At 48.4% G+C, this 20,390-nt stretch overlaps 1 protein-coding gene across 1 annotated transcript in view; it reads left to right on the forward strand.

The window, feature by feature from the left end:
• The first annotated feature begins 330 nt into the window (after nucleotides 1-330).
• The window catches only part of HSD17B10 (hydroxysteroid 17-beta dehydrogenase 10), a 43,156-nt gene continuing 23,096 nt past the window's right edge, over nucleotides 331-20,390 (forward strand). Inside the window, exons 1-2 of the mRNA XM_085629869.1 lie at nucleotides 331-487; nucleotides 2,740-2,904. Coding sequence (XP_085485995.1) covers nucleotides 464-487; nucleotides 2,740-2,904 — 189 coding nt within the window. The 5' untranslated portion in view covers nucleotides 331-463. The remainder of the gene's footprint in view (nucleotides 488-2,739; nucleotides 2,905-20,390) is intronic.

Raw genomic sequence — 20,390 nt, forward strand, 5'->3', positions numbered from 1 at the left:
GTTTCTAGGGTCGGTGGACCGTGTGACGTCTGGTAGCGGGCACCGGCCCTGGGTGCCCGCGCGGAGCCCCCGAGGCCGCGGGGAGAGCAGCTGTTTCTCCTGCCCCCCCCCAGGGCCTTGTATTTATTTATTAATGAGTTCTAAGCCCTCCGTGCAGTAAAGGGAGCTGCTCGTAGAAAGACAAAAGGTGGACGGGTATTAGGGGTCTGTGCTCCGGAGGCCTAGTAAGGGACCCGGGGGCCCGATTCTGGGGCCACTAGCCCGTGTAAAGCTCCTACCCCAGGACTCTACCTGTGACCGGCCCCGCTCTGACATGGCCGCCTCCTTACCTCCCAAACATGTCCACCCTACTGGGGGCCGGCTCAGCTCTCACAGGGCCGCCCTGTGCCCCGCCCCAGGGGCGGAGCCCGGCTCAGCGCCTCTCACCTCTGCTGGAGGGACCGAGGCAGCAGCAGGCAGCAGCATGGCGGCGCTCAGGAGCCTGAAGGTGAGATAGAAAGAGCCCCCCGCCCCCCTGAAGGTGAAGGAGAGACCTTGGGGTGCAGCACTGCTCCCTCTGAGATAGAAAGACCCCCCCTCCTCTAGGAGCCTGAAGGTGAGGGAGAGACCTTAGGGTGTACTGCTTCCTCTGAGATAGAAAGAGTCCCCCCCCCCCCCCCCCGGAGCCTGAAGGAGAAACCTTGGGGTGCACTGCTCCCCTGAGATAGAAAGAGCACCCCAGGAGCCTGAAGATGAAGGAGAGACCTTGGGGTGCACTGCTCCCTCTGAGATAGAGCCACCCCTCCAGGAGCCTGAAGGTGAAGGAGAGACATTGGGGTGCACTGCTCCCTCTGAGATAGAGCCACCCCTCCAGGAGCCTGAAGGTGAAGGAGAGACATTGGGGTGCACTGCCCCCCCTGAGATAGAAAGAGCCCCCCCCCCGGAGCCTGAAGGCGAGGGAGAGACCTTAGAGTGCACTGCTCCCTCTGAGATAGAAAGAGCCCCCCCCCCAGGAGCCTGAAGGCGAGGGAGAGACCTTGGGGTGCACTGCTCCCACTGAGATAGAAAGACCCCCCCCCGCCCAGGAGCCTGAAGGCGAGGGAAAGACCTTGGGGTGCACTGCTCCCTCTGAGATTGAAAGACCCCCCCCCCCCGGAGCCTAAAGGTGAAGGAGAGACCTTGGGGTGTACTGCTCCCCCTGAGATAGAAAGAGCCCCCCAGGAGCCTGAAGATGGAGAGGCCTTGGGGTGCACTGCTCCCTCTGAGATAGAAAGAGCCCCCCCCCGGAGCCTGACGGCGAGGGATAGACCTTGGGGTGCACTGCTCCTCTGAGATAGAAAGAGCCCCCCCCCCCCCGGAGCCTGACGGCGAGGGATAGACCTTGGGGTGCACTGCTCCCTCTGAGATAGAAAGACCCCCTCCCCCCCCCCACCCAGGAGCCTGAAGGTGAGGGGGAGAGACCTTGGGGTGCACTGCTCCCTCTGAGATAGAAAGAGTCCCCCCGAGCCTTAAGGTGAAAGGAGACCCTGTTTGCACCTCTCACTCTGAGATAGAAAGATCCCCCCTCAGGAGCCTGAAGGTGAGGGAGAGACCTTGGGGTGCACCTCTCCCTCTGAGATAGAAAGAACCCCCCCCCCCGAGCCTGAAGGTGAGGGAGAGACCTTGGGGTGCACTCCTTCTGAGATAGAAAGAGCACCCCGAGCCTCAAGGTGAAAGGCGACCCTGGTTGCACCTCTCCCTCTGAGATAGAAAGAGCCCCCCCAGGAGCCTGAAGGTGAGAGAGAGACCTTGGGTTGCACTGCTCTCTCTGAGATACACATCACCTCCCACTGAGACATACCGCATGCAGAGAGAGCCTGGAGATGTAATAGAGACCGTGGTGTACAGGAAGCCCCCCCCCCAAAGTGTAGACAGTTCCTTTTGCGATACAGACCACCTCCCATCATGACCTAGTACTCGCAGAGGGAGGCTGAAATGCACTGTTCTCTCTGAGATAAAGAGTCCCGTTGTGATGCAGTGCAAGAAGGGGGGCACTGAGGTGCCTGAAGGCAAGAGATGGTCCTGAGACAGAGAGACCCTGAGCTATAATATCCCCAAAGCAGAGAACCCCTGAGACCGAGAGAGTCGCTTGTCGCATAAAGCCTCGTAAGATAGGCCCACTGATACACTTCAGCATCATTGCAACTCAGACTGACCTGACTGTGTGAGATTGACCTCTCTGAGATGGAGAGCCTCGTAAATGTTGTGCCTCCCAGTGTAAGATCACCTCCTTAGACAAGCACTTCTGGCAATGCCTGGCATTACGCAGACAGAAGCCACCCCTGCCCGAGTGTGTGCCTCCTGAAATAAAGCACTCCCTGGGTTAGGGTCCCAAGGCCCGGTTGTAACCCCCTCCTCTTGATATGTAGTGCCCCCTAAAATAAAGGACTGTTCCCTGGTGTAGTAAAGTGGATGGTGCCTTAGAACCTTGTCAAGCAGCAAGTAGGCCCCCCCCAACCTGATGTTGAGCACAGCAGAGTGGCACATTCACACTGGAGCAGAGAGAACCCCCATCTCTCCACGACAAGTCCCCTCCAGAGTGTCTCTGAGATTGATATTTGTTTCCCTTACTATAGAGCATGAAGTTCCTGGTCCCCAAACAACATTGCCTTTTGGTTAGAGAACACCACGTATTCTAACCTCATGCTTTGAAGAGAGACCTAAGTCGGAGATCCTGACACTGAATAGTATTGTTTCAATTCCTTGCCTTCTTTCTCACAGGGTATGGTGGGCATCGTGACTGGAGCGGCCTCGGGTCTTGGCCGGGCAACGGTGGAGCGACTCGTCCAACAGGGAGCCTCTGCTGTGGTGCTGGATCTTCCCACGTCTGAGGGGAGCAATGTGGCCAAAGCATTGGGTAACCAGTGCCTTTTTACCCCTGCTGATGTACGTATGGCAATATTGTGTTTTTCTGTCCATTGAGCTCAGTCAAAACTTTCCACAGAGTGCCAAGAAATACCAAGCATTGGCTAAGCTAATAGGTCTCGGCAATCTGTGAGCTATAGGCGTTGTCAGTGCATTGGTGAACGATGCTATGGCTGGTGACATTGACATACAGGTTCTCGGCAGACGAACAATCCTTTAGGTTGTGTTGGCTGTAATGTCACCACTAGCGCTGAGGGAGCGTGGTTTTGTCCATTAAAATTGAGCTCCTGTCCTTCCTTCCTCAATCAGGTGAGTTATACACAGACACATCCCGAAGCAAAATGCAACTGGGTAGAGCACCAAAGGCAAATGAAAGTAAAAAAAAAAAAAAAAACATAAAAAGAAAAAACACGTACTTTACTGTCTTCTGTGCAGCATACAATTCGTATGCATTAGAGCAGTTTACATCTCACATTATTTCAGAATTGTACTTATTGAGTGTGTGTTCTGACCATTTTTTTTTGTTAAATTTGTTTATTGAATTTTAACATTTCATATACACTTTGAATTTATTTGTATTCAGATTACAAGCTGCACGTGTATCCCTAATTTGGTCATCATAATTGCATTAACAGTTCGTATTATACATAATCAATGATTATCTTTATTACATTCCAGTTTCTACATGCTTATTAATTCAATTTGTCTTATCAGTATATTTTGCACAAAATTACTGAGATGACATTCCCCTAGTTGAGGAGCTATATCTGTAGATGTGGTGTAATGTCTCGTGTACAGGGTTGCGTTCCCTTCCAATTGGCGCCGGTTTTTGTGTCTCTAACTGCTAACTTTAGGATTGAACTGGTGCGATTCTTGGGGGTCAGTGCAGGTAAGTGCTGGCGGGGTCTTCTGTGTGTCTTTTCATGTCAAATCAAGGGGCTATGGCTATATTTGTATGGGGGGACTGTAACAGCTGTTCCTGAGCATTGTTGAGATTCTAGCGGCTGGGTTGACTGTGCTATGGCCTTCCTGGAGTGTGTGATCTGACTCATTCTGTTCATCCCTCGGACTGATCGGGAACTCGTGTGTCATTTGGGACTGGGATGTCGCCGGTGGTTCCTCTTGTGTGGTCTGCTGTTTAAATTGGTGTAGTGGCTGTGCCCATTCCATGAACATAGGGTGTTTGCATTTTCCTCTCACCTCTTCATCTCTTATCACTTCCTCCTCTGCTGCGCCCCACTTCTTCACCGCCCTCACCTAGGCCACCCCTGGGGGGGTCCTGCCGAGGCCCACCAGTACTTGGCTATTCCTCTCTTGGCTACTAAGTCATCTAAGGGAGATAGGCACTGTACTCTCAATAACCACAGAAGCATTTTAGCCTAGATTCCTGTTTATTCACCCTCCTGCTACTAGATTGACATAACATCAGAGGATTATAATTGTAAGGTCTGAAATTTTAATCATAACCATGACAGGTTCATATTCCATCTCGTACCCCCCTTATCTCTCCAAAAATGCCTCCAAAACTTTTAAACATAACCTACTTACCCTGGATACCTCGCCATTCAATGGCCTCCTAGGAGTCACCCTCAGCCTTATGCTCCAGAGAGTCTACAACCAGCCCTAGAGCAATAGCACGAATCTCTCTACCACTCGCACTTTACCCTCAAAGGACGGCTCTGGAAACTCTAGCCCACACTTCCTTATAGGGTGCCTGCCCCCCCCCCCCCCCCCATCCCACCTAGTCACTATGCCATCTGCCATGTCAGCCTACTCTAACCCCGCCTCTGCGAACCTCTTAAAACCGCACGGCCTGATCTCCTTTTCGATCAGTTTCCCCCCTAACCTCTCACCCAAAGCGAAAAAAAACTTTAAACAAAAACTGATCAGACAACATCTTGAATCACTATTCGTGGACATCTATCACTGCGCCTCCAAAGGACAAGTAAAAATGGATCTCATCTTCCACACTGAAAGACCCGAAATATGGAACTCCATCCTCAGATCGCAACTCAATATCTCCAAAATGACTAACACAAAACTACATGCTCATAAACTGCAGATCAGCCACCAAGCATGCCACAGAGCTAGCGGAATCCATCCTCACCCACGACATATACATAGCATTCATCACCGAGACCTGGATAAATGACTCCTCATCTCCACTCATGGACACTCTTGTCCCCCCTGGCTTTGTAATCACCAACAAAGATAGAAAAGATCAGAGGTGGAGGCATAGAAATCATCCACAAAAACAATATTTTCGTGACGGAAATAGACTTTTTCAACTACAACACCTTTGAGTGTCTAACCGCCAACATCCACACTAGCAACAACAAAATACTTATCTGCCACCTTATTTACTACCCCCCCCCCCCCCCCCAGGCAACACCACCACATTCACCGAACACCTGTCTGACCTGATTGCCCACTGCTCTCTCCGAGACACAAACAACCTTATTCTAGGTGACCTCAAACTACACTGGAATGAAGAAAACAACCTGCTAATCCAGAACCTGAAGGAGCTGCTTCACAACAACCTTACCCAACACTGCTTAGAGGAAACCCACAACAAAGGAGCAATCCTAGATGCCGTCATCGCCCAGCACTACACTGTCACGATAGACTGCACCCTGCCCGTGGACTGGTCTGACCACCACTTAATCCTTTTCCACCTCACTCGGCTGACCACATTTAAACCCCCCCCACCCAAGACCCTCCGAAATGGACTAGAAACTTCACTCAGATTAACATGACTGACCTAGAGGGAAGGGTTAACTCTCTCCTCACTGCTTCCACGGTTGATCTATCCACAACAGAACTCACCTCCCACTACAGCACAAACATAACATCCATTCGAGATCAAGTAGCCCCCTTGAAACTAAAAAAAAACAGGAACATCCCATCCAGATCTTGGTTCCACACGGACATTAACAACGAAAGAAGACAACTAAGAGCTACAGAAAGACTATGGAGAAACAACCCCTCCACAAGCCTACACGAACAACTCAAAGCAGCCCGAAGGAAATGCAAAAAACACATCAGCAGCGAAAAATCCACCTCCTTCTGCGCCGCCCTGGACAACGCAAAAAACAGGCCCAACGAACTGTTCAAAATCATCAAGCAGCAAACTTCCAAGCCCCCATAATCCTCCCTACAGGCCTCCAAGGACTTTTGTGAAAACTTTGCCAACTTCTTCGAAGAAAAAATTCACCAAGATTGAGCTCTCACTGGACATCAGCGTCAACCCCGTTTATAAAAGCCTGCCCCCAGTGACAGTAGATAGCACGCACAAGCACCCCAAAAAAACCTGGAAGTCCTTCAACCCCATCCTGGAAACCAAGATCCTCAAACTGGTCTCCACCTCCAAACCAGCCTCTCACATCCTTGACCCGATACCTACCCAACTGACCAAAATACTCAAACTCTCCTTAGCCCTGTTCTGGTGCAAGATCATAAACAGCTCCCTGAGAACCGTCATCATACCCGAATGCCTCAAAGTCGGCCAAGTCACGCATCTACTAAAAACACCAGGCCTTGACTCCGAGGAACTGTATAACTTCAGACTAGTCTTCAATCTCCCCCTCCTATCCAAAAGCCTTGAAAAATGCGTCCTCCAACAACTGACTCAGCACATGGATAGCATCAACCTTCTTGACCCCCACCATTCGGGTTTCAGAAGAGGCTATAGCACCGAGACGGCGATCCTTAACATCACAGATGGCAACCACAAATCCCTCGATACCGACCAACGTTGCCCCCTCATTCTCCTAGACCTGTCAGCAGCCTTTGACACGGTTGATCACCAACTTCTCATCAAGGCTTTGCAAGAAAGGGTAGGTGCTGACGTGGTCCTATGCTGCTTCTCCTCCTTCTTACACAGCCGCTCACAAAGGATAACAAAAAAAAATCGTTACCTCCGACCTACAGCCCGTCAACATGGGCGTCCCCCAGGGTTCAGTGCTCTCACCTCAACTGTTCAACATATACATGGAACCCCTCACCACCCTACTCAAAAATGCTAACATCCCTTTCCACCTCTATGCAGATGACACCCAGATCTATCTAGAAACCTCCTCCATAGATGACATTCACAAACTAAATGCCATTCTAAAAGAAATCCAACATTGGCTGTCGCTTAACCACTTAAAACTCACCCAAGATAAAACCGAAATCCCCCTCAACTCCAACAAAGAAGAGAACCCCCTTATTTCAGAATGGTTAAAAGCTTTGGATGCTCTTAAGGGCGATCGCACTCTGACCCACTCCGTTAAATCATTAGGAATCACCCTAGACTCAAAACGCGACATGGCCAAACACATCAAGAACTCCGCAAAGAGTGCCTTCGTCAACCTGAAGCTACTTTACAAAATAAAACCATTCATCCCAACCAAAGACCTCAAACAAGCTACCAATCACTGGTGCTATCCAGACTCTACTATGGGAATGCCACCCTCCCTGGTACAACAAACTTTCACCAAGCTCCCCTCAAAACTACTCTCAACGCAGCAGCTAGAATGGTCACTGGAATCAGGAAATACGACCACATTTCATCAGCACTCGGAGAACTAAAATGGCTCCCAGTCGAATTCAACACACAAAGCCCTGCACACAGGAAAACCTGAGTACTTGGCTGCTAAACTCAAGAGGGCGGGTCAGACACGGAACCTCAGGAGCTCCAGCACCCTACCACTCATCCCTATGAAAACACGCAAACAACTGCCGCACGGTCCTTCGCCGGAAACACGCCTAAAATCTGGCACGCCATCCCAGTCGCTATCGGGACAATCTCATACTTCACAAAATTGAAAAAACACCTAAAAGTCCTTTTCCTCAACCGCTCCCTCCCGAAAGGATAGCCGCCAGCTAAACGCAAATCCCTGCTCGTCGTCTCTCCCAGACATTGTCGCTCTAAGACTTCCCTCCTCCCTGCTATTTGACCCCTAACTGCCCCTACCCCCAATCTAAGTGGTTCAACCCCAAGACAACATGCACTCTATGAGGTTATCTGAGGACTCACGGACAAACTCAGTGCTGCTCAGCACACTTGGACTTCCGAACCTTTATGTTGAATACTGTTTTATTGTATGATTCTTGCTCAAGGTACTGTTGTGAAGCGCTCTGATACCCTCGGATCAGGCTAGCGCTATATAAAACTCCTTAATAAATAATATAAATAGTATAGCGAGGGACGTGAAGCGAATCTGCACCTTGTCGGTCTTTCCTCCCCTGAACACCCCAGTGCGCATGCTTCCCATGTGCATATATCTGTAATGTTCATCATTGCTCGTACGCTCATGTACGTTATCCAAGTACTGTTGTATAGTGGGGCAGTCCCAGAACATATGTTTAAAGTCCGCCTCGCGCCTGACATCGGGGGCATGTGAACGGCGTGTCTGGGTAGAAACGTTGAAGGCGTTTTGGCGTTGGGTATGCTCTATGCATAATATTGAATCGTATGTTTTTAAAACATGCGTTTCTGGACAATTTGTTTGGGGTATTCCAAGGCTTGCTCCTACTCCTTGTCCTTGAAAGGTCGACCACTTCATCCTTCCATGTCTGTCTCAGTGAGTTTAGTGGTCTAAGGATCAGTTCCCGGATGGCTTTATATAGCCACGTAACTAGGTGTCTGCCCACCCCCATATGCAATATTGTGTGTGTTACCGAGTGTGTCGGAAGATCATAGTCCTCCACCAGTTGATTATAGGGACGTAATTGTCCGTCCTCAAAGAGAGATTCCATATCGGTCAATGAATGCTCCGTCCATACTCGTTAGGCCTGGGCTGTGAAGTATTTTTCATTTTTAGGGAGTCCTATCAATGGGAGCAGCGGAGAATATAGGGGTTTCCCCTTGGACATGCAATGTATCCTCAGCATAAACGTGCGAGTTATTGACACCTGCACTGGATAAGTGCGCATGGGTCTGGTGCTGGGTAGCAGCATGCGCTGGATTGCCGGAAGAGGTATATGCTCCTTTTCAGAAGATGTTTCTCCTATGTGTCGTTCTGCTGTCCAGTGCGAGAGCCACTGCAGTTGCGCTTCTAGAAAATATGCCTCAAAGGATGGGGCCCCCAGTTCCCCCGGTCCGTTAGTAAGTATACTGTGGATAGGTCTACACTGTGGCGACCCTCTCCCCAGATTAGGGAGGTGAGTAGTGTGTCTGATTCTCAAAAGAAGGGGTGTGGAGGAATGACCGGAAGGTTAGCAAAGCGTGTGTTCTTACCATGGTGCGTAAACACGTTATTTCTGCTTTGTGGACACGATGTACTGAGAGAGCTTCACCAATTAATTTCTTTAGTGGCACCTACTTCTCAGTTAGGCACACAATTTATTTGCAGCTATGGAGACTCTCTGTCCTTGGGTACTGTGCCAAAAAGTGAAGTAGTGGTTTATTGTATTGGCTTTGATACAAAGCTGCCTATAAAGCATATGATATTTGCACCAATTAAGAGCTTTAGCAACATAACCGTGTGCAGGGTGATTGTGGGGCACTCAGATTATTGCATTACTCCCCTTTCTTTGCGCATTTTGTGGTCTCTGGTAAAACCTCAGGATTGATGAGATAATATCACGTCACAGACAAGCCCGCATTCATGAAACACATTGCCCCGTCAGCCGCTGAAGTAAAGGACACGGTGCCCGGAACAGGCAATGAATGAATAACTAACGCACCACCCAGAGCAGCCTCCAGCTTATAAACGCGATGCGACGCCGCTGACTAATGAGCGAGCACATATATTTCTTTGACAGTAAACTTACAAACTAGCCATTAAATTCCAACATATATTTTATGTGAATTCTTCCCTGTCACCTCTTTCATGATCATCTTCAGACCACACCTAAAACGAGCATTTGCAATGCAATAGGTTTCGCATTACTGAAAATGAGCTATTGGTATTGCATTACTATTAGCAACGTTAATAGCTTAAACTTTCAGTAACGCAAGACCTATTGCACTGCAAATGCTTGCTTTGGGAGTGCCCAGACCTAATTGTGATCCCAATCCGACCCTGCCTTTGGGATATCATGGGTTACTTTTTAACTTTCACTAGAAGATGTGGCGTAAGGGCCAGAGCTGCAGCCTTCGAGTTTCCGCATCGGCTTAATCATCATGTAATTTTAGGAACATTACTTAATGCCCTGTGCCTACCAAAAATGAATGTGTCCTTTGGTATTGTAACTGGTGCTTATGTAAAGTGCTCCAATACCTTCGGGTTGAGTTCTGCTATATAAAACTACAAAAAAAAACTATTTTGGTAAAGCTCTCGGGAAGCTGACACAATTCTGCTAAAACCTCTTAAGGCTCAATTCTCCGACAGTCCATGGTTCTTGCGAAACAGACCCATCTTATTCAATGCAACACAACTCCCAGTCGCCTGAGTACAGCTCCTGTACAGCTTGGCCTACCTGTCGGAAGGACAACACAGCACTAATGCTGATTGAATCAGTCTGCAGCATGCTGGCTCGGTTTTGTCCAGCTTGCCTCCCAGAAGACAAACCCTAGAGTAATGTTTGCTTCACAGTTCCAAACAGGTTTGAAGCCTTTATTGAAGGGGCTTGCACGGACGAACGGAGCAAGTTGGAGGCTGTGGGGGTAGAGAGCGAAGGAGCCAAGATGATTAGAAGCTAGAAGTGAGGATAGAGAAACTGGGTGAGAAGAGTGAGGAAGAGAGAGAAAGAAGATGGGACTGAAATGAGGCAGCAAGGAGGGGAGAAAACAATCAAAAAAGAACTTGGTGACAGAAAGGGCAGATGGATATACGAGGTGGCGAGGGATTTAGTGTATTAGAGGGAAAGGGCCAAATGAACCAGAAAGAGGAGGGGAGGGAAGGGAAGGAGAACTGGTGAGCAGAGAAGGGTGAGCAGCAGGCTGGGCGAAGGCGGGATGCACGGTAACACGTTTTCAGTTGGGCTTGGACCGGGCCCTCCAGCAGTAGCCTAGCTCTGTGTGCGGCGAGACAGAGGAAAGTGCTGAGCAGTTAACCCTCTTGTTTCGGCCCTGCAGCCTGTATGTAGGCCGGTCCATGCTGTATATGAGACAGAGGAAGTGCTGATCAGTAAACCCCAGAGCCTCCATGTGCTTTCTCTGATCACAAAGAAAGCCCCACTAGTAAAGAGTTTCTCTTTTTATGGAGTCTGTTTTCACCTTCTCCTCTTCCATATCTGAATGCTGCTCACAGCAGTCAAAACAGAATGGAAACCGCCTGGCCGTGGCGCTGGGCTTTGCTGGTATGCTATGCAGGGCTCGACAAATCCACTCGCCCGCTCGCATTTGCGAGGTAGAATTGATGAGGACGAGCTATTTTTAGGTCCTATTCGCCATTTCTGGCGAGTAGGAAGAGAAACTAACTTTTGTCCTCTGTCTGTGAAAATGAAGCAAAAGTGAAAAGATAACAAGATTTAAAGGTATTTTTATTGCTCACAAAGGGAATGAGCAATAAAGATGCCTTTAAATCTTGTTACCTTGTCACTTTTGCTCCGTTTTCGGAGACGGAGGTCAAGTAGGTTGAAGTGAGGTCGAGGGGATTTTCCAAGGCACTAGACCTGCAGGACTAGTACCATTTTTCGAGCCCTGCTATGCCCCTCTTGTCATGCACATATTTGAGATTGTTGCCCTTGGTCTTAAAAAGCTGCATGTTGTTGGTGAAATGGGTTTGTGGCTGCTGTTACTGTTGGCTTTGATCTGCCTGCAGTTGCCAGAAATATGAGGCGGTGGGTGCGATCGAAGGTACTGCCAAGGTGCTGTATGGACGACACTATGCAGTTCTGGTAGTTTGGGGGAGGACCACATGGCAACTGATTGCAGGGCAATGGCCGCGATCAGCTGTAGGATTCATCCATAAAACATGTCGGCGGGATAATGGCAGCGGTGCCATTTCAAATCAAAGTTAACAACAGAAAAACATTAACAAAATCCATCCCACTCAAACATAATGAAGGCTGCAGGCTAGCTCGCGCTGTACTAACGAGACTATGCAATTCTGGTATTTTGGGGGAAGAGCACATTGCAACCAATTGTAGGGCAGAGGCCGTGATCAGCTGTAGGATGCACCCATAAAACATGTCGGCACAGCTGAAGCGGAATTAACGGTGCTTCCTCCACACAAGTACCACTTGGAACCAAAGTAATGCGGGCATTTTACCTGTTCTGACTTGCGAGTTTGACATTCATTTGTACCGATGCACATCCAGAACATATACACTGCAAATGAAAGCACAGGGCACCGACTGCTGCGTCACAGGGCTGGCTACGCATGGGGGAAATACCCACCCTTTACTGTGTAAAGAAGCAATGATGTATGGGGGGGGTCAATTAGTGGTGAAGGAGGGGGTGACGGGGACGGCTCAAGCAGCAAGTGGAGGGGGTTTGGGCACGCAACAGGCGCCCTCTGAAAAGAGCGTCTGACATACAATCTCATTCTTTGAATGCTCAGCAAATTTGATGAGATAAGAACAAAACTTATAGGTCCAGAGCAGCTATACTTTCCACCCATTCTATAGTCCCGGAGAAGCTTGACTTGACTTGCTCTCATTGATTCTAGAACCATCAGAATTTTGTTTCCTGCCCTTATGATTCTGGAGCTATTGAGGGTTAAAGCTGTGGCTGGTATTCCCTTGCACTGCAAACACAAGGGGATGATGGACGGAGCGCTGAACCTTTTCAGACACTCACCCCCAGTCACAGATCTAGGTTGAATCCCCCATCGTTCTTTAGCTCACTTCGCCACCCCAGACACAGCTATATGCAAATCAGTCTTTACCCCATGCCTCATGGGAACAGTCCAGCCTGAACTGCCAAGCCAACCTGGGACCGGTTTCGGGCTATCAGCCCTCATCAGCCAGGCTAACTTGAATCCAGTGGCAAAGTGAGCAAGGGACCCACGTCTGGGCATATCCTGCCAACTTAGGGCAAACACAAGGAGATGATGGACGGCGTGCTGAAACTTTTCAGGCACTCACCCCTAGTCACAGATCTGGGTCGAATCCACCATCGTTCCTTAGCTCACTTCGCCACCACATGTCACACAGCTATATGCAAATCAGTCTTGACCTTGTGCCTCATGGGAACAGTCCAGCCTGAACTGCCAAGCCATGTTTTCCAAGGACCGGAAACAAGCATCCTGGGACCGGTTTCTTTGCACTGGCCACAAGTCCAGCTACTGGGCTCCATAGTGCCCAAAGTACCGTTCCTAGCCCTGTGAACACCCCCCCCCCCCCCCCCCCAATCACTGGAAAATCTGTACCGTAACAGGTATAACCAGAGCTACAGACCGCACCGCCTTTCCGAAACATGAAGGGACGGTTATGATACCGAGAACTATATCCACCTACGGATCCCACCTAATCTTCCTGCAGTTATTGAAATTCGACTCCAGTGACTGTGCCAACTGACCCTCTGCGACCATGGACGGGACACTGCCCTCCACATTTGCGTCATCAGGAGATTAAAATAATGTGTTACTTTAAAGGTGGAGCTCTTCAGTTGTTTGGGTGGTGGGCGCCTTAGGCATCTTTTGGGATTCTTTTTGGTTTTGTGTCAGATGCACAATGGCATAGTGTGCAAACACCGATTTCCTGCAAACCAAAACCACAGGACCCTTAGTTTTGGTCTTTATACGGACTTGGATGTAACTTTGCAAAATTCATTAAGGATCTGGCTTGAGTTGTGTCCTGTTGCGCCCTGCAACGTTTTATGGCCAACACAACAGCACCCCATGTAACCAGTTTTAAAGCAGACTACCGTACCCTAACACCTAATGTGTAAACCTATTGTGAGCCCTAGCTCTGGCCCAGAAGGTGCTGAGCACTCGCGGATTACGGTGCTGATCTCTGTCTGAGTAGAACGCATTCCTCTGCTTTCCACAGTTCAGACCGGTTTGGACATTGAAGTTACTTGTTTGTGACTGCTTGACCATGAGAGAGTCAAGTGCTGGAAGATATTACTTGGCCATCCCTTGGGAGCGCGACAGGTTTGCTGCCCCATTCCAAGTGTGGTAAATCTAATCCAATAATACCCGTAAACTCTGAGCGCCCTGGACCCCAAGGAAAGGCTTCATGCCCCCTTGAGGAATTTACTCAATCTTCCCTAGAAGATCCTGCATGCATTAACCTTGTTTTTGCACATTTTCTGCTGGTGTATCAAGTGGGACCAAAGTTATTAGTGATCCAAAGAGGTGTGTTTCTAGAGAGCTAGTTATCTCTTGCACAGTCACAGAGTGCCTGAGGCAGAATCTTTCATTCTCTCACAGCAACGCTGTATGATTTTCTCACACATTAAGATATCTAAGAGTGTCTTAAACTGACCATACCTTGGGCATCTTATTCACCCGCCCACCCCCCCCTAGTCTTTAGACAGTAGGCCTTGTGGACTTTAAATGTGGGGAGAAGGGTCCAGCAGACTGACGCAGTGATGTAGCAATCTGAAACTTTGCCTTCCTATTTCACTGGTTTGTCAAGTGGTGACCGGGAGCTGCGGTTCATTGAAGGCTTGTTCATCTTTGTGGACCACAACAAGCTTGTGCAAGAGACCACTGACCTTCATTTCCAGAAGGTCGTACAAGCCCCGAGTGATCTTGGACCGTGTGGTTTTCCGTGTGGTTTTCTATATTTTTTTCTGTGGATGAGAAAGAGTTACAGCGGGGACATCCAGTGTGAGAGCTGATTCACATCAAGTGTTCGGCATAACCTCTGCCTAACCATATGATTTCTGAAAGAACATGTTTCGTAGTACGGTCACCCCCAAGTTTTTAGACTTATGCTACTGTGTTTTTTTTACTCTGAACGTGCACTGAGGCCTGCTAATGAGACCTCATTGCATGTGACAGTAACCCTCAACTGATATGTTGAATTGGATTTTATCCAGTTGGCTGAGTTAACTTACCTGCAAGTCCCTAGTAGATGGTACCCAGGGCATGTAAGTTAGAGGGTCACCCCATGGATTGCAGCACTAGTTGTGCCACCTGGGTGAGAAACGAGTAAGACGAGACTCCCAGCTGCCATTTGCAAGAGCAATTTTAATTGGTGGCCCTACTTGGCCATTTAAAGCAATGGCAAAGCTAAACTACCACTACCCCTCTCCCCTAGCCCCCTGTATATGTGTAAGTCACCCATGTGGCAGGGTGCAACATATTTCCCTGGCAGAACATGTAATGTTACATGTTCTGATAGTAAAAATGTGGAACTGTCGTTTTTACTCTGGAAAAGCTTGGTCGCACAATTAGCGAGTGCAGGATTACACGCTGATCCCCCTCAGCTGTGCTAACTCTGGAATATGACGACCAGGGGCGGGGCGTCCATTTGGGCGCTGGGGTGTTGCCCCACCTGCCACTAATGCCACATGCCCCCAGGGCCCATTCATCATTCGTTCAATCTAATCTGATTGTTGTGTGTGTTGTATAAACTCAAGGCGCGGCTGTTCCGGGCCGGCAGCACCTCACCCCGAGGCACGCCCACTTGGTGGTGACTGGAAGTTGTTGTCTGGGAGCGCCGTAATAGTGCGCAATGCACATGCTCCGTTTTGGGTATTGTCAAAAAATGACCAGCCCGATCATGCGCATTACTACTCCGCTGCCTTCCCCGTAGGAGAGCGAGGGACCGAGGGTTGCTTGCTTCATTGCAGCAGCCCCGGCCCCCCGTCTCCTAATGGGCGGGGGAATCGCTGCCCTCTAGCCAATCCCTTTCCCAGTTCGTCACAGGGGGGCGGTGCCTGCCCTATGATGAGCTATGAAGGGGTGGGGTAGAGGGTGGCTGCAGGCAGGCGGCGGGAAGCTCAAAAGTGGATTGTGCGCAGTTTCTCTCGTTCCCGCAGGCTGGACTTGCCGCGCTTTGCTGTGCTCAGTGCTCCCAGCCGTTCTGAAGAGACACTTCGCAGACTGGAGGAGGTGTGTTTTGAGAAAACGTTCACATTTTTTAATCTTAAAGCGTCTATCATATTTTTAGTTTACGTTTGTTGTGTTGCACAATTTACATGCCCGATGTGTGTCTCTTAGAGCGACGCCAGACGTTGGCTCGGCTCCTAGTCTGTCTCAGTCTTTCACCGTTTCGGAGTGTCTTCGAGTGTATGGGAAGTTTTACGGTGCTGACTGTGTGCAGTGCGGTACACTACACCAACTCCATGATCAAGGGTTCCAGACGTGCCGGAGGAGCAATAATATTCAAAAAAACGGCACTTCATACACATGCTTTTGTTTATTACGAGTTTAATGTGTTTGTATCTAAGAGGGGTATGAGTGGCTCTAAGAAGCAGGCAACGGGTTTAAAAAAAAAATGTTGATCTTGTTTGTGTATCAAGAGAATTTAAAGTAGAGTACTGTAGACCGAGCAGTGTAAGAGCACCTTACAGGTATCACATGTGTATTTCTGTACTGGATCTCCACGGTTACCTTAATGACGGCTCGTCCTATAAACCTGCTGGCTGGCCCACCTCTAAAATAATGGGCACAAACGTTTGTGCTAAATTTCTACACTTGTGGGATGAGCTAAATGTGCACACAATTGGTGTTAGCAAAAGTGGCCTAGTGACTAAATTGCCGATTTGTGGCTTAAGAGTTTGGATTCGTTTTAGGCTGGCCCTCTGAAACAAATGCGAGTGATACTGTGCACTTTATACAAGAAAGACACGGCTTTGAAACAGGTGGAGCCGTTCTGACAGCAGCACCACTCAAATACTGTCTGTCATGCTCTGTTTAGCCTGAAAGCGCCTAGAAGTACACTCCGCAGTGTCGCCTCTCTTTCCTTTTTAAACTTTAGAGGGAATGAAAGAAAGCCTAAATGGTCTGTATTTTAAAATTAAAAAAAAAAAAACGCATGCTTCATTGCCAAATTTATTGGTATTGGGTTTACCCTCATCGGGATGATGGAAATTCAAGTGTTTCTTGCTGGTATTCGAACTTGTGACCAGCCGATCACCTCCTGCTTAAACAGAAGCGTTCAGCGCACTGCAGAAGCATAATGTGTAACCTCAAGGCATTTGCTTTTGCACGCATTAGGAAAGCAAACATTGCTTTATTGCAAATGATGTAAATGTGATTGCTATTTGATTTGAGAGCAAGACTTGAACAAAATGTGGAAGTGAAATAAACACATACCTACTGCTGAATAACAAAAAAAAACTAACAAGCTGGCCTGCCGCGTACTTCAAGCAGACTTCCACCCACCTCTGTGTGTAGGGGGATAGGGGAGATGGGTAGATTTACAGATAGATGAAGGAGGGGTAGAGAAGAGGGGGTGGCTTCTATAGTTAGATAAATGACTAGCTAGTTAATGCAGATAGACGAACGGACGGATAGCCTCAAGGAGGGAGGAGCGACTGACGGACGGAATAAAGGATATGAAGCGAGTGACAAAAGAGAGTGCTAGAGACAGTAGAGAGAAATCAAGAGACAGACCGAATGAAAGAGGGTGCAAAGAAGAGAAAGACAGACCTGAAGAAATATGGATGTAGATAGAAATAAAACAACACAAAGAGATACAGGCCTAGAAAGAGAGAAAACAGATACTTGGAGATAGTCAATGGAAAACAAAGAGAAAAAAGACAGTTTGCACCTGTAAACCAAAATGTCATGCCTGGTGTGTAATGAAACTAAACTGGATGTAATTGATAACATAAGAGAGAATAGATTGATAGGTGAAGCAAGATTGATGAAAGGAAATTGAAAGAAAGATGAACAGCCAGAATGAGAGAGAGTGTGTGGGAGAGAGAAGCAATGGATTGTTAGAGAGAACAAGAGAGAGGGGGTGAAACAGAGAGAGATGGAGCTAAGCAGAGCCAGAATGAGAGAGTGTGGCAGAAAGAGAGAGGGGTATAACGAGTATGTTGAGCTAGAGAGCGAAAAAGAGGGACATAGGAAGTAAGACAGATATAGTTATGAGCATACGTACACAGTTATCTCTACTATAATCAGACACTGGAACAGACCATTGAATGTTGGAATGTAAAATCTTGCCCCGCTTTGGGGTAACTTAAAATTTTGTCTGCGACAGGAATTTTTAAATATGAGAGAATGTTAATTTGCTTTGGCAAGTCATGAATTGTAGACTGCACTTAGCCCACATGAAATGACGCGTGGGAGGCCGGCTCTGGCAGTGAATCGGATCTGGAACTTCTGAGTTTGAGTTGCATGGTCAATATTTATATGTCACTTTCATAGTTATTTAGACTGTTTCTGCCAATATGTAACCTCGAGCCACAGTTCTGGTTGCGTTTGATTGCAGTGGCTCAGTTTATTTGGTGATTCTCAATTCCAATCATGGGTAAAACATGGCTTGTTGAACATACATGAGATGTACTTTCAAATTGTTGAATTGCATTTTAGGTTTTCAATTTGACCAATCTTTTGACTTCTTACCAATGAAACATGAGTGTCTTCCTGGTCGAAGAGGACCACGTTGCTTTTTCTCTTATCTGTCTTGTCTCAAGACCCTGATGGACTATGGGGTGAAAGAAAGCTTGAATAAGCAGCTACCTTTGTTATATGACATCTCTTTATTAATGTAATAACTGCACTTTCACAATTGCTTTAACCTTCCAGCTTTCTCAAATTTGCTTGAAAATGCACCATTTGTCCACTCTTTTTTTTCAAAATGTTTTCGGGTTGTCCCCCCCCCCCCTCCCTGAACCCTCCTTAGGTTGTTCGGGCTCACTCGCTGCGGTGCAGTATGACAATCATTTTACGCCACACCATTTTCAAATGTCACCAGCCGCCCCTGATGACGACCCAAGTGGGTCATCCAAGGTATCAAAAACTCATTACATTAAGCCAGACGTAGTTCTCAGGTCGTCATTAATGTAACAAGTTGCAGTGTGCAACTTGAGTAAAATTGCCACTTAGTTGCCTTTAGTTTCCTGTTCCCATACTGGTCGCACACTGGATCCTGTATCCGAGAACGCTTTCTGCCCTCCTGGGGAGATATGCTAACGAGTCCCAGGAAAGTATACAATAGGGGCCTGCTCCTCCTCCTGATAACTCCCTCAAAGGAAGTCACTTTTGAAGGGCAAATGGCTAACACTTGGGTGAGGAGCTGCTAAATTGTTCGGACATTTGGGACAGGAGAAGAGAACCCAATTGCCAAACTGGATTTCCAGGGGGCGTGTCGCCCCTTGATAGCCACACCTCTGGGTTGGGCTAGGGAGCTTCACACACCATATTGGAAGTGGGCAGAACGGTGCATCCAGGGATACCTAGAAGCCACACTTCACAGGAATTGGTCATTGGGTAGGTTGGCTACCGACTGCATCCTGCCCTAAGGGCATTTTCTGAGTTTTAAGTAGGGCACCCTGAACACAAATCTTGACTGTACTGGAAGAGGACCGAAGGAGGACTGCCCTGCTGCACCGAGGAACCAGCAAAGAGTCTGCACCGGTGTGGTCCGCACCTAGTGGCTAGCAAAGAAGAGGGGCTGTGCCTGCTGTGTCCTGCCTGAGCAGAAGTAGTCTCCAGAGCCCAGCCAAAGCCAAGAGACTCCAAGGGGCAGTGACCTGGCCTCCTGTTCCCAACGCTGGAACACAACGGCTGAGAAACTTGCTGGAGCAAGTTATGGAGCACCTGGCACCAAGACCCGACGCACAACGTTGCACCAGAGTTCACAGAGCCCAGGAGTGTGGAAAAAGTGCATCTGGGACCCCCAGGGGACAAGTTATTAACCCTGGAAGGATTGGCCTGGGACCGTGATACTGGCAACTAGTAATCCAGTGGTGACTGGACTTTGAGGGACGTCGACCTTATGGCCCGGACTGCGCCCCACCCCCCTTCATGGACTGATAAGTAGTTGCAGCAAGACCCCTGTCGGCCACATTGCATTCCCAGCAGCCTTTGAACACCTTCAGCTTCATTCATCCCCTTCATCAAGACCCCGTTCATAGAAACACCCTAAAAAGGATAAAAGTGCCTGGAATGGATTGAAGACTGCTTCGCCTGCTGAGGCTGTTTCTGAGAACCTGCCCCCCCCCCCCCCCCACTCCCCCCCCCCCCACCAACTAGCTCCCAACCAAGTTGGGCGCCTAAAGTGACTCCAAGGGACTGAGTGAAATTTGCATAAGATTGCCAGGGAATGATATTGTTAATTTTGCGGTCTTTAAGAAGGGGGGTAATGGCAATCAATCAGGGAATTTTAAAGCATGCGACTCACCCGTGAGGGCCTCGAGGCGCTGGGAGGGGATGGGGAGCAGTCGAAGAGGAAGGTCTTGCGGGGTTTTATGTTGTAAGTAAAGAAGTTATCATCTTGTATGCGCATTTGAGGAGCACTAGAGGTGTTAGTTTGGTAGTACACACTTGGTAACTGCAATCAGTCTTTAGAAAGTTGGCATCTTTTGGTTTACGGAATACACAGATTAATGTAATTTTGGGGGATGGTGTGTATATATTAGTCTGTATACCTGTAAGAGGTTGGTAGAGCAATTTTGATAGATACTGTCCTTGAAATGGAAGTGGTTCATGTTAGATTAAAAATGATTCGAAAATTTTTGAAAATGTTATGTAAAAATAAGAACCAGAGTTGTTGATTTTTAG

This window comes from Triturus cristatus, chromosome 10 (assembly GCF_964204655.1).
Source record: "Triturus cristatus chromosome 10, aTriCri1.1, whole genome shotgun sequence".
In the NCBI taxonomy this organism is placed as follows: domain Eukaryota; kingdom Metazoa; phylum Chordata; class Amphibia; order Caudata; family Salamandridae; genus Triturus; species Triturus cristatus.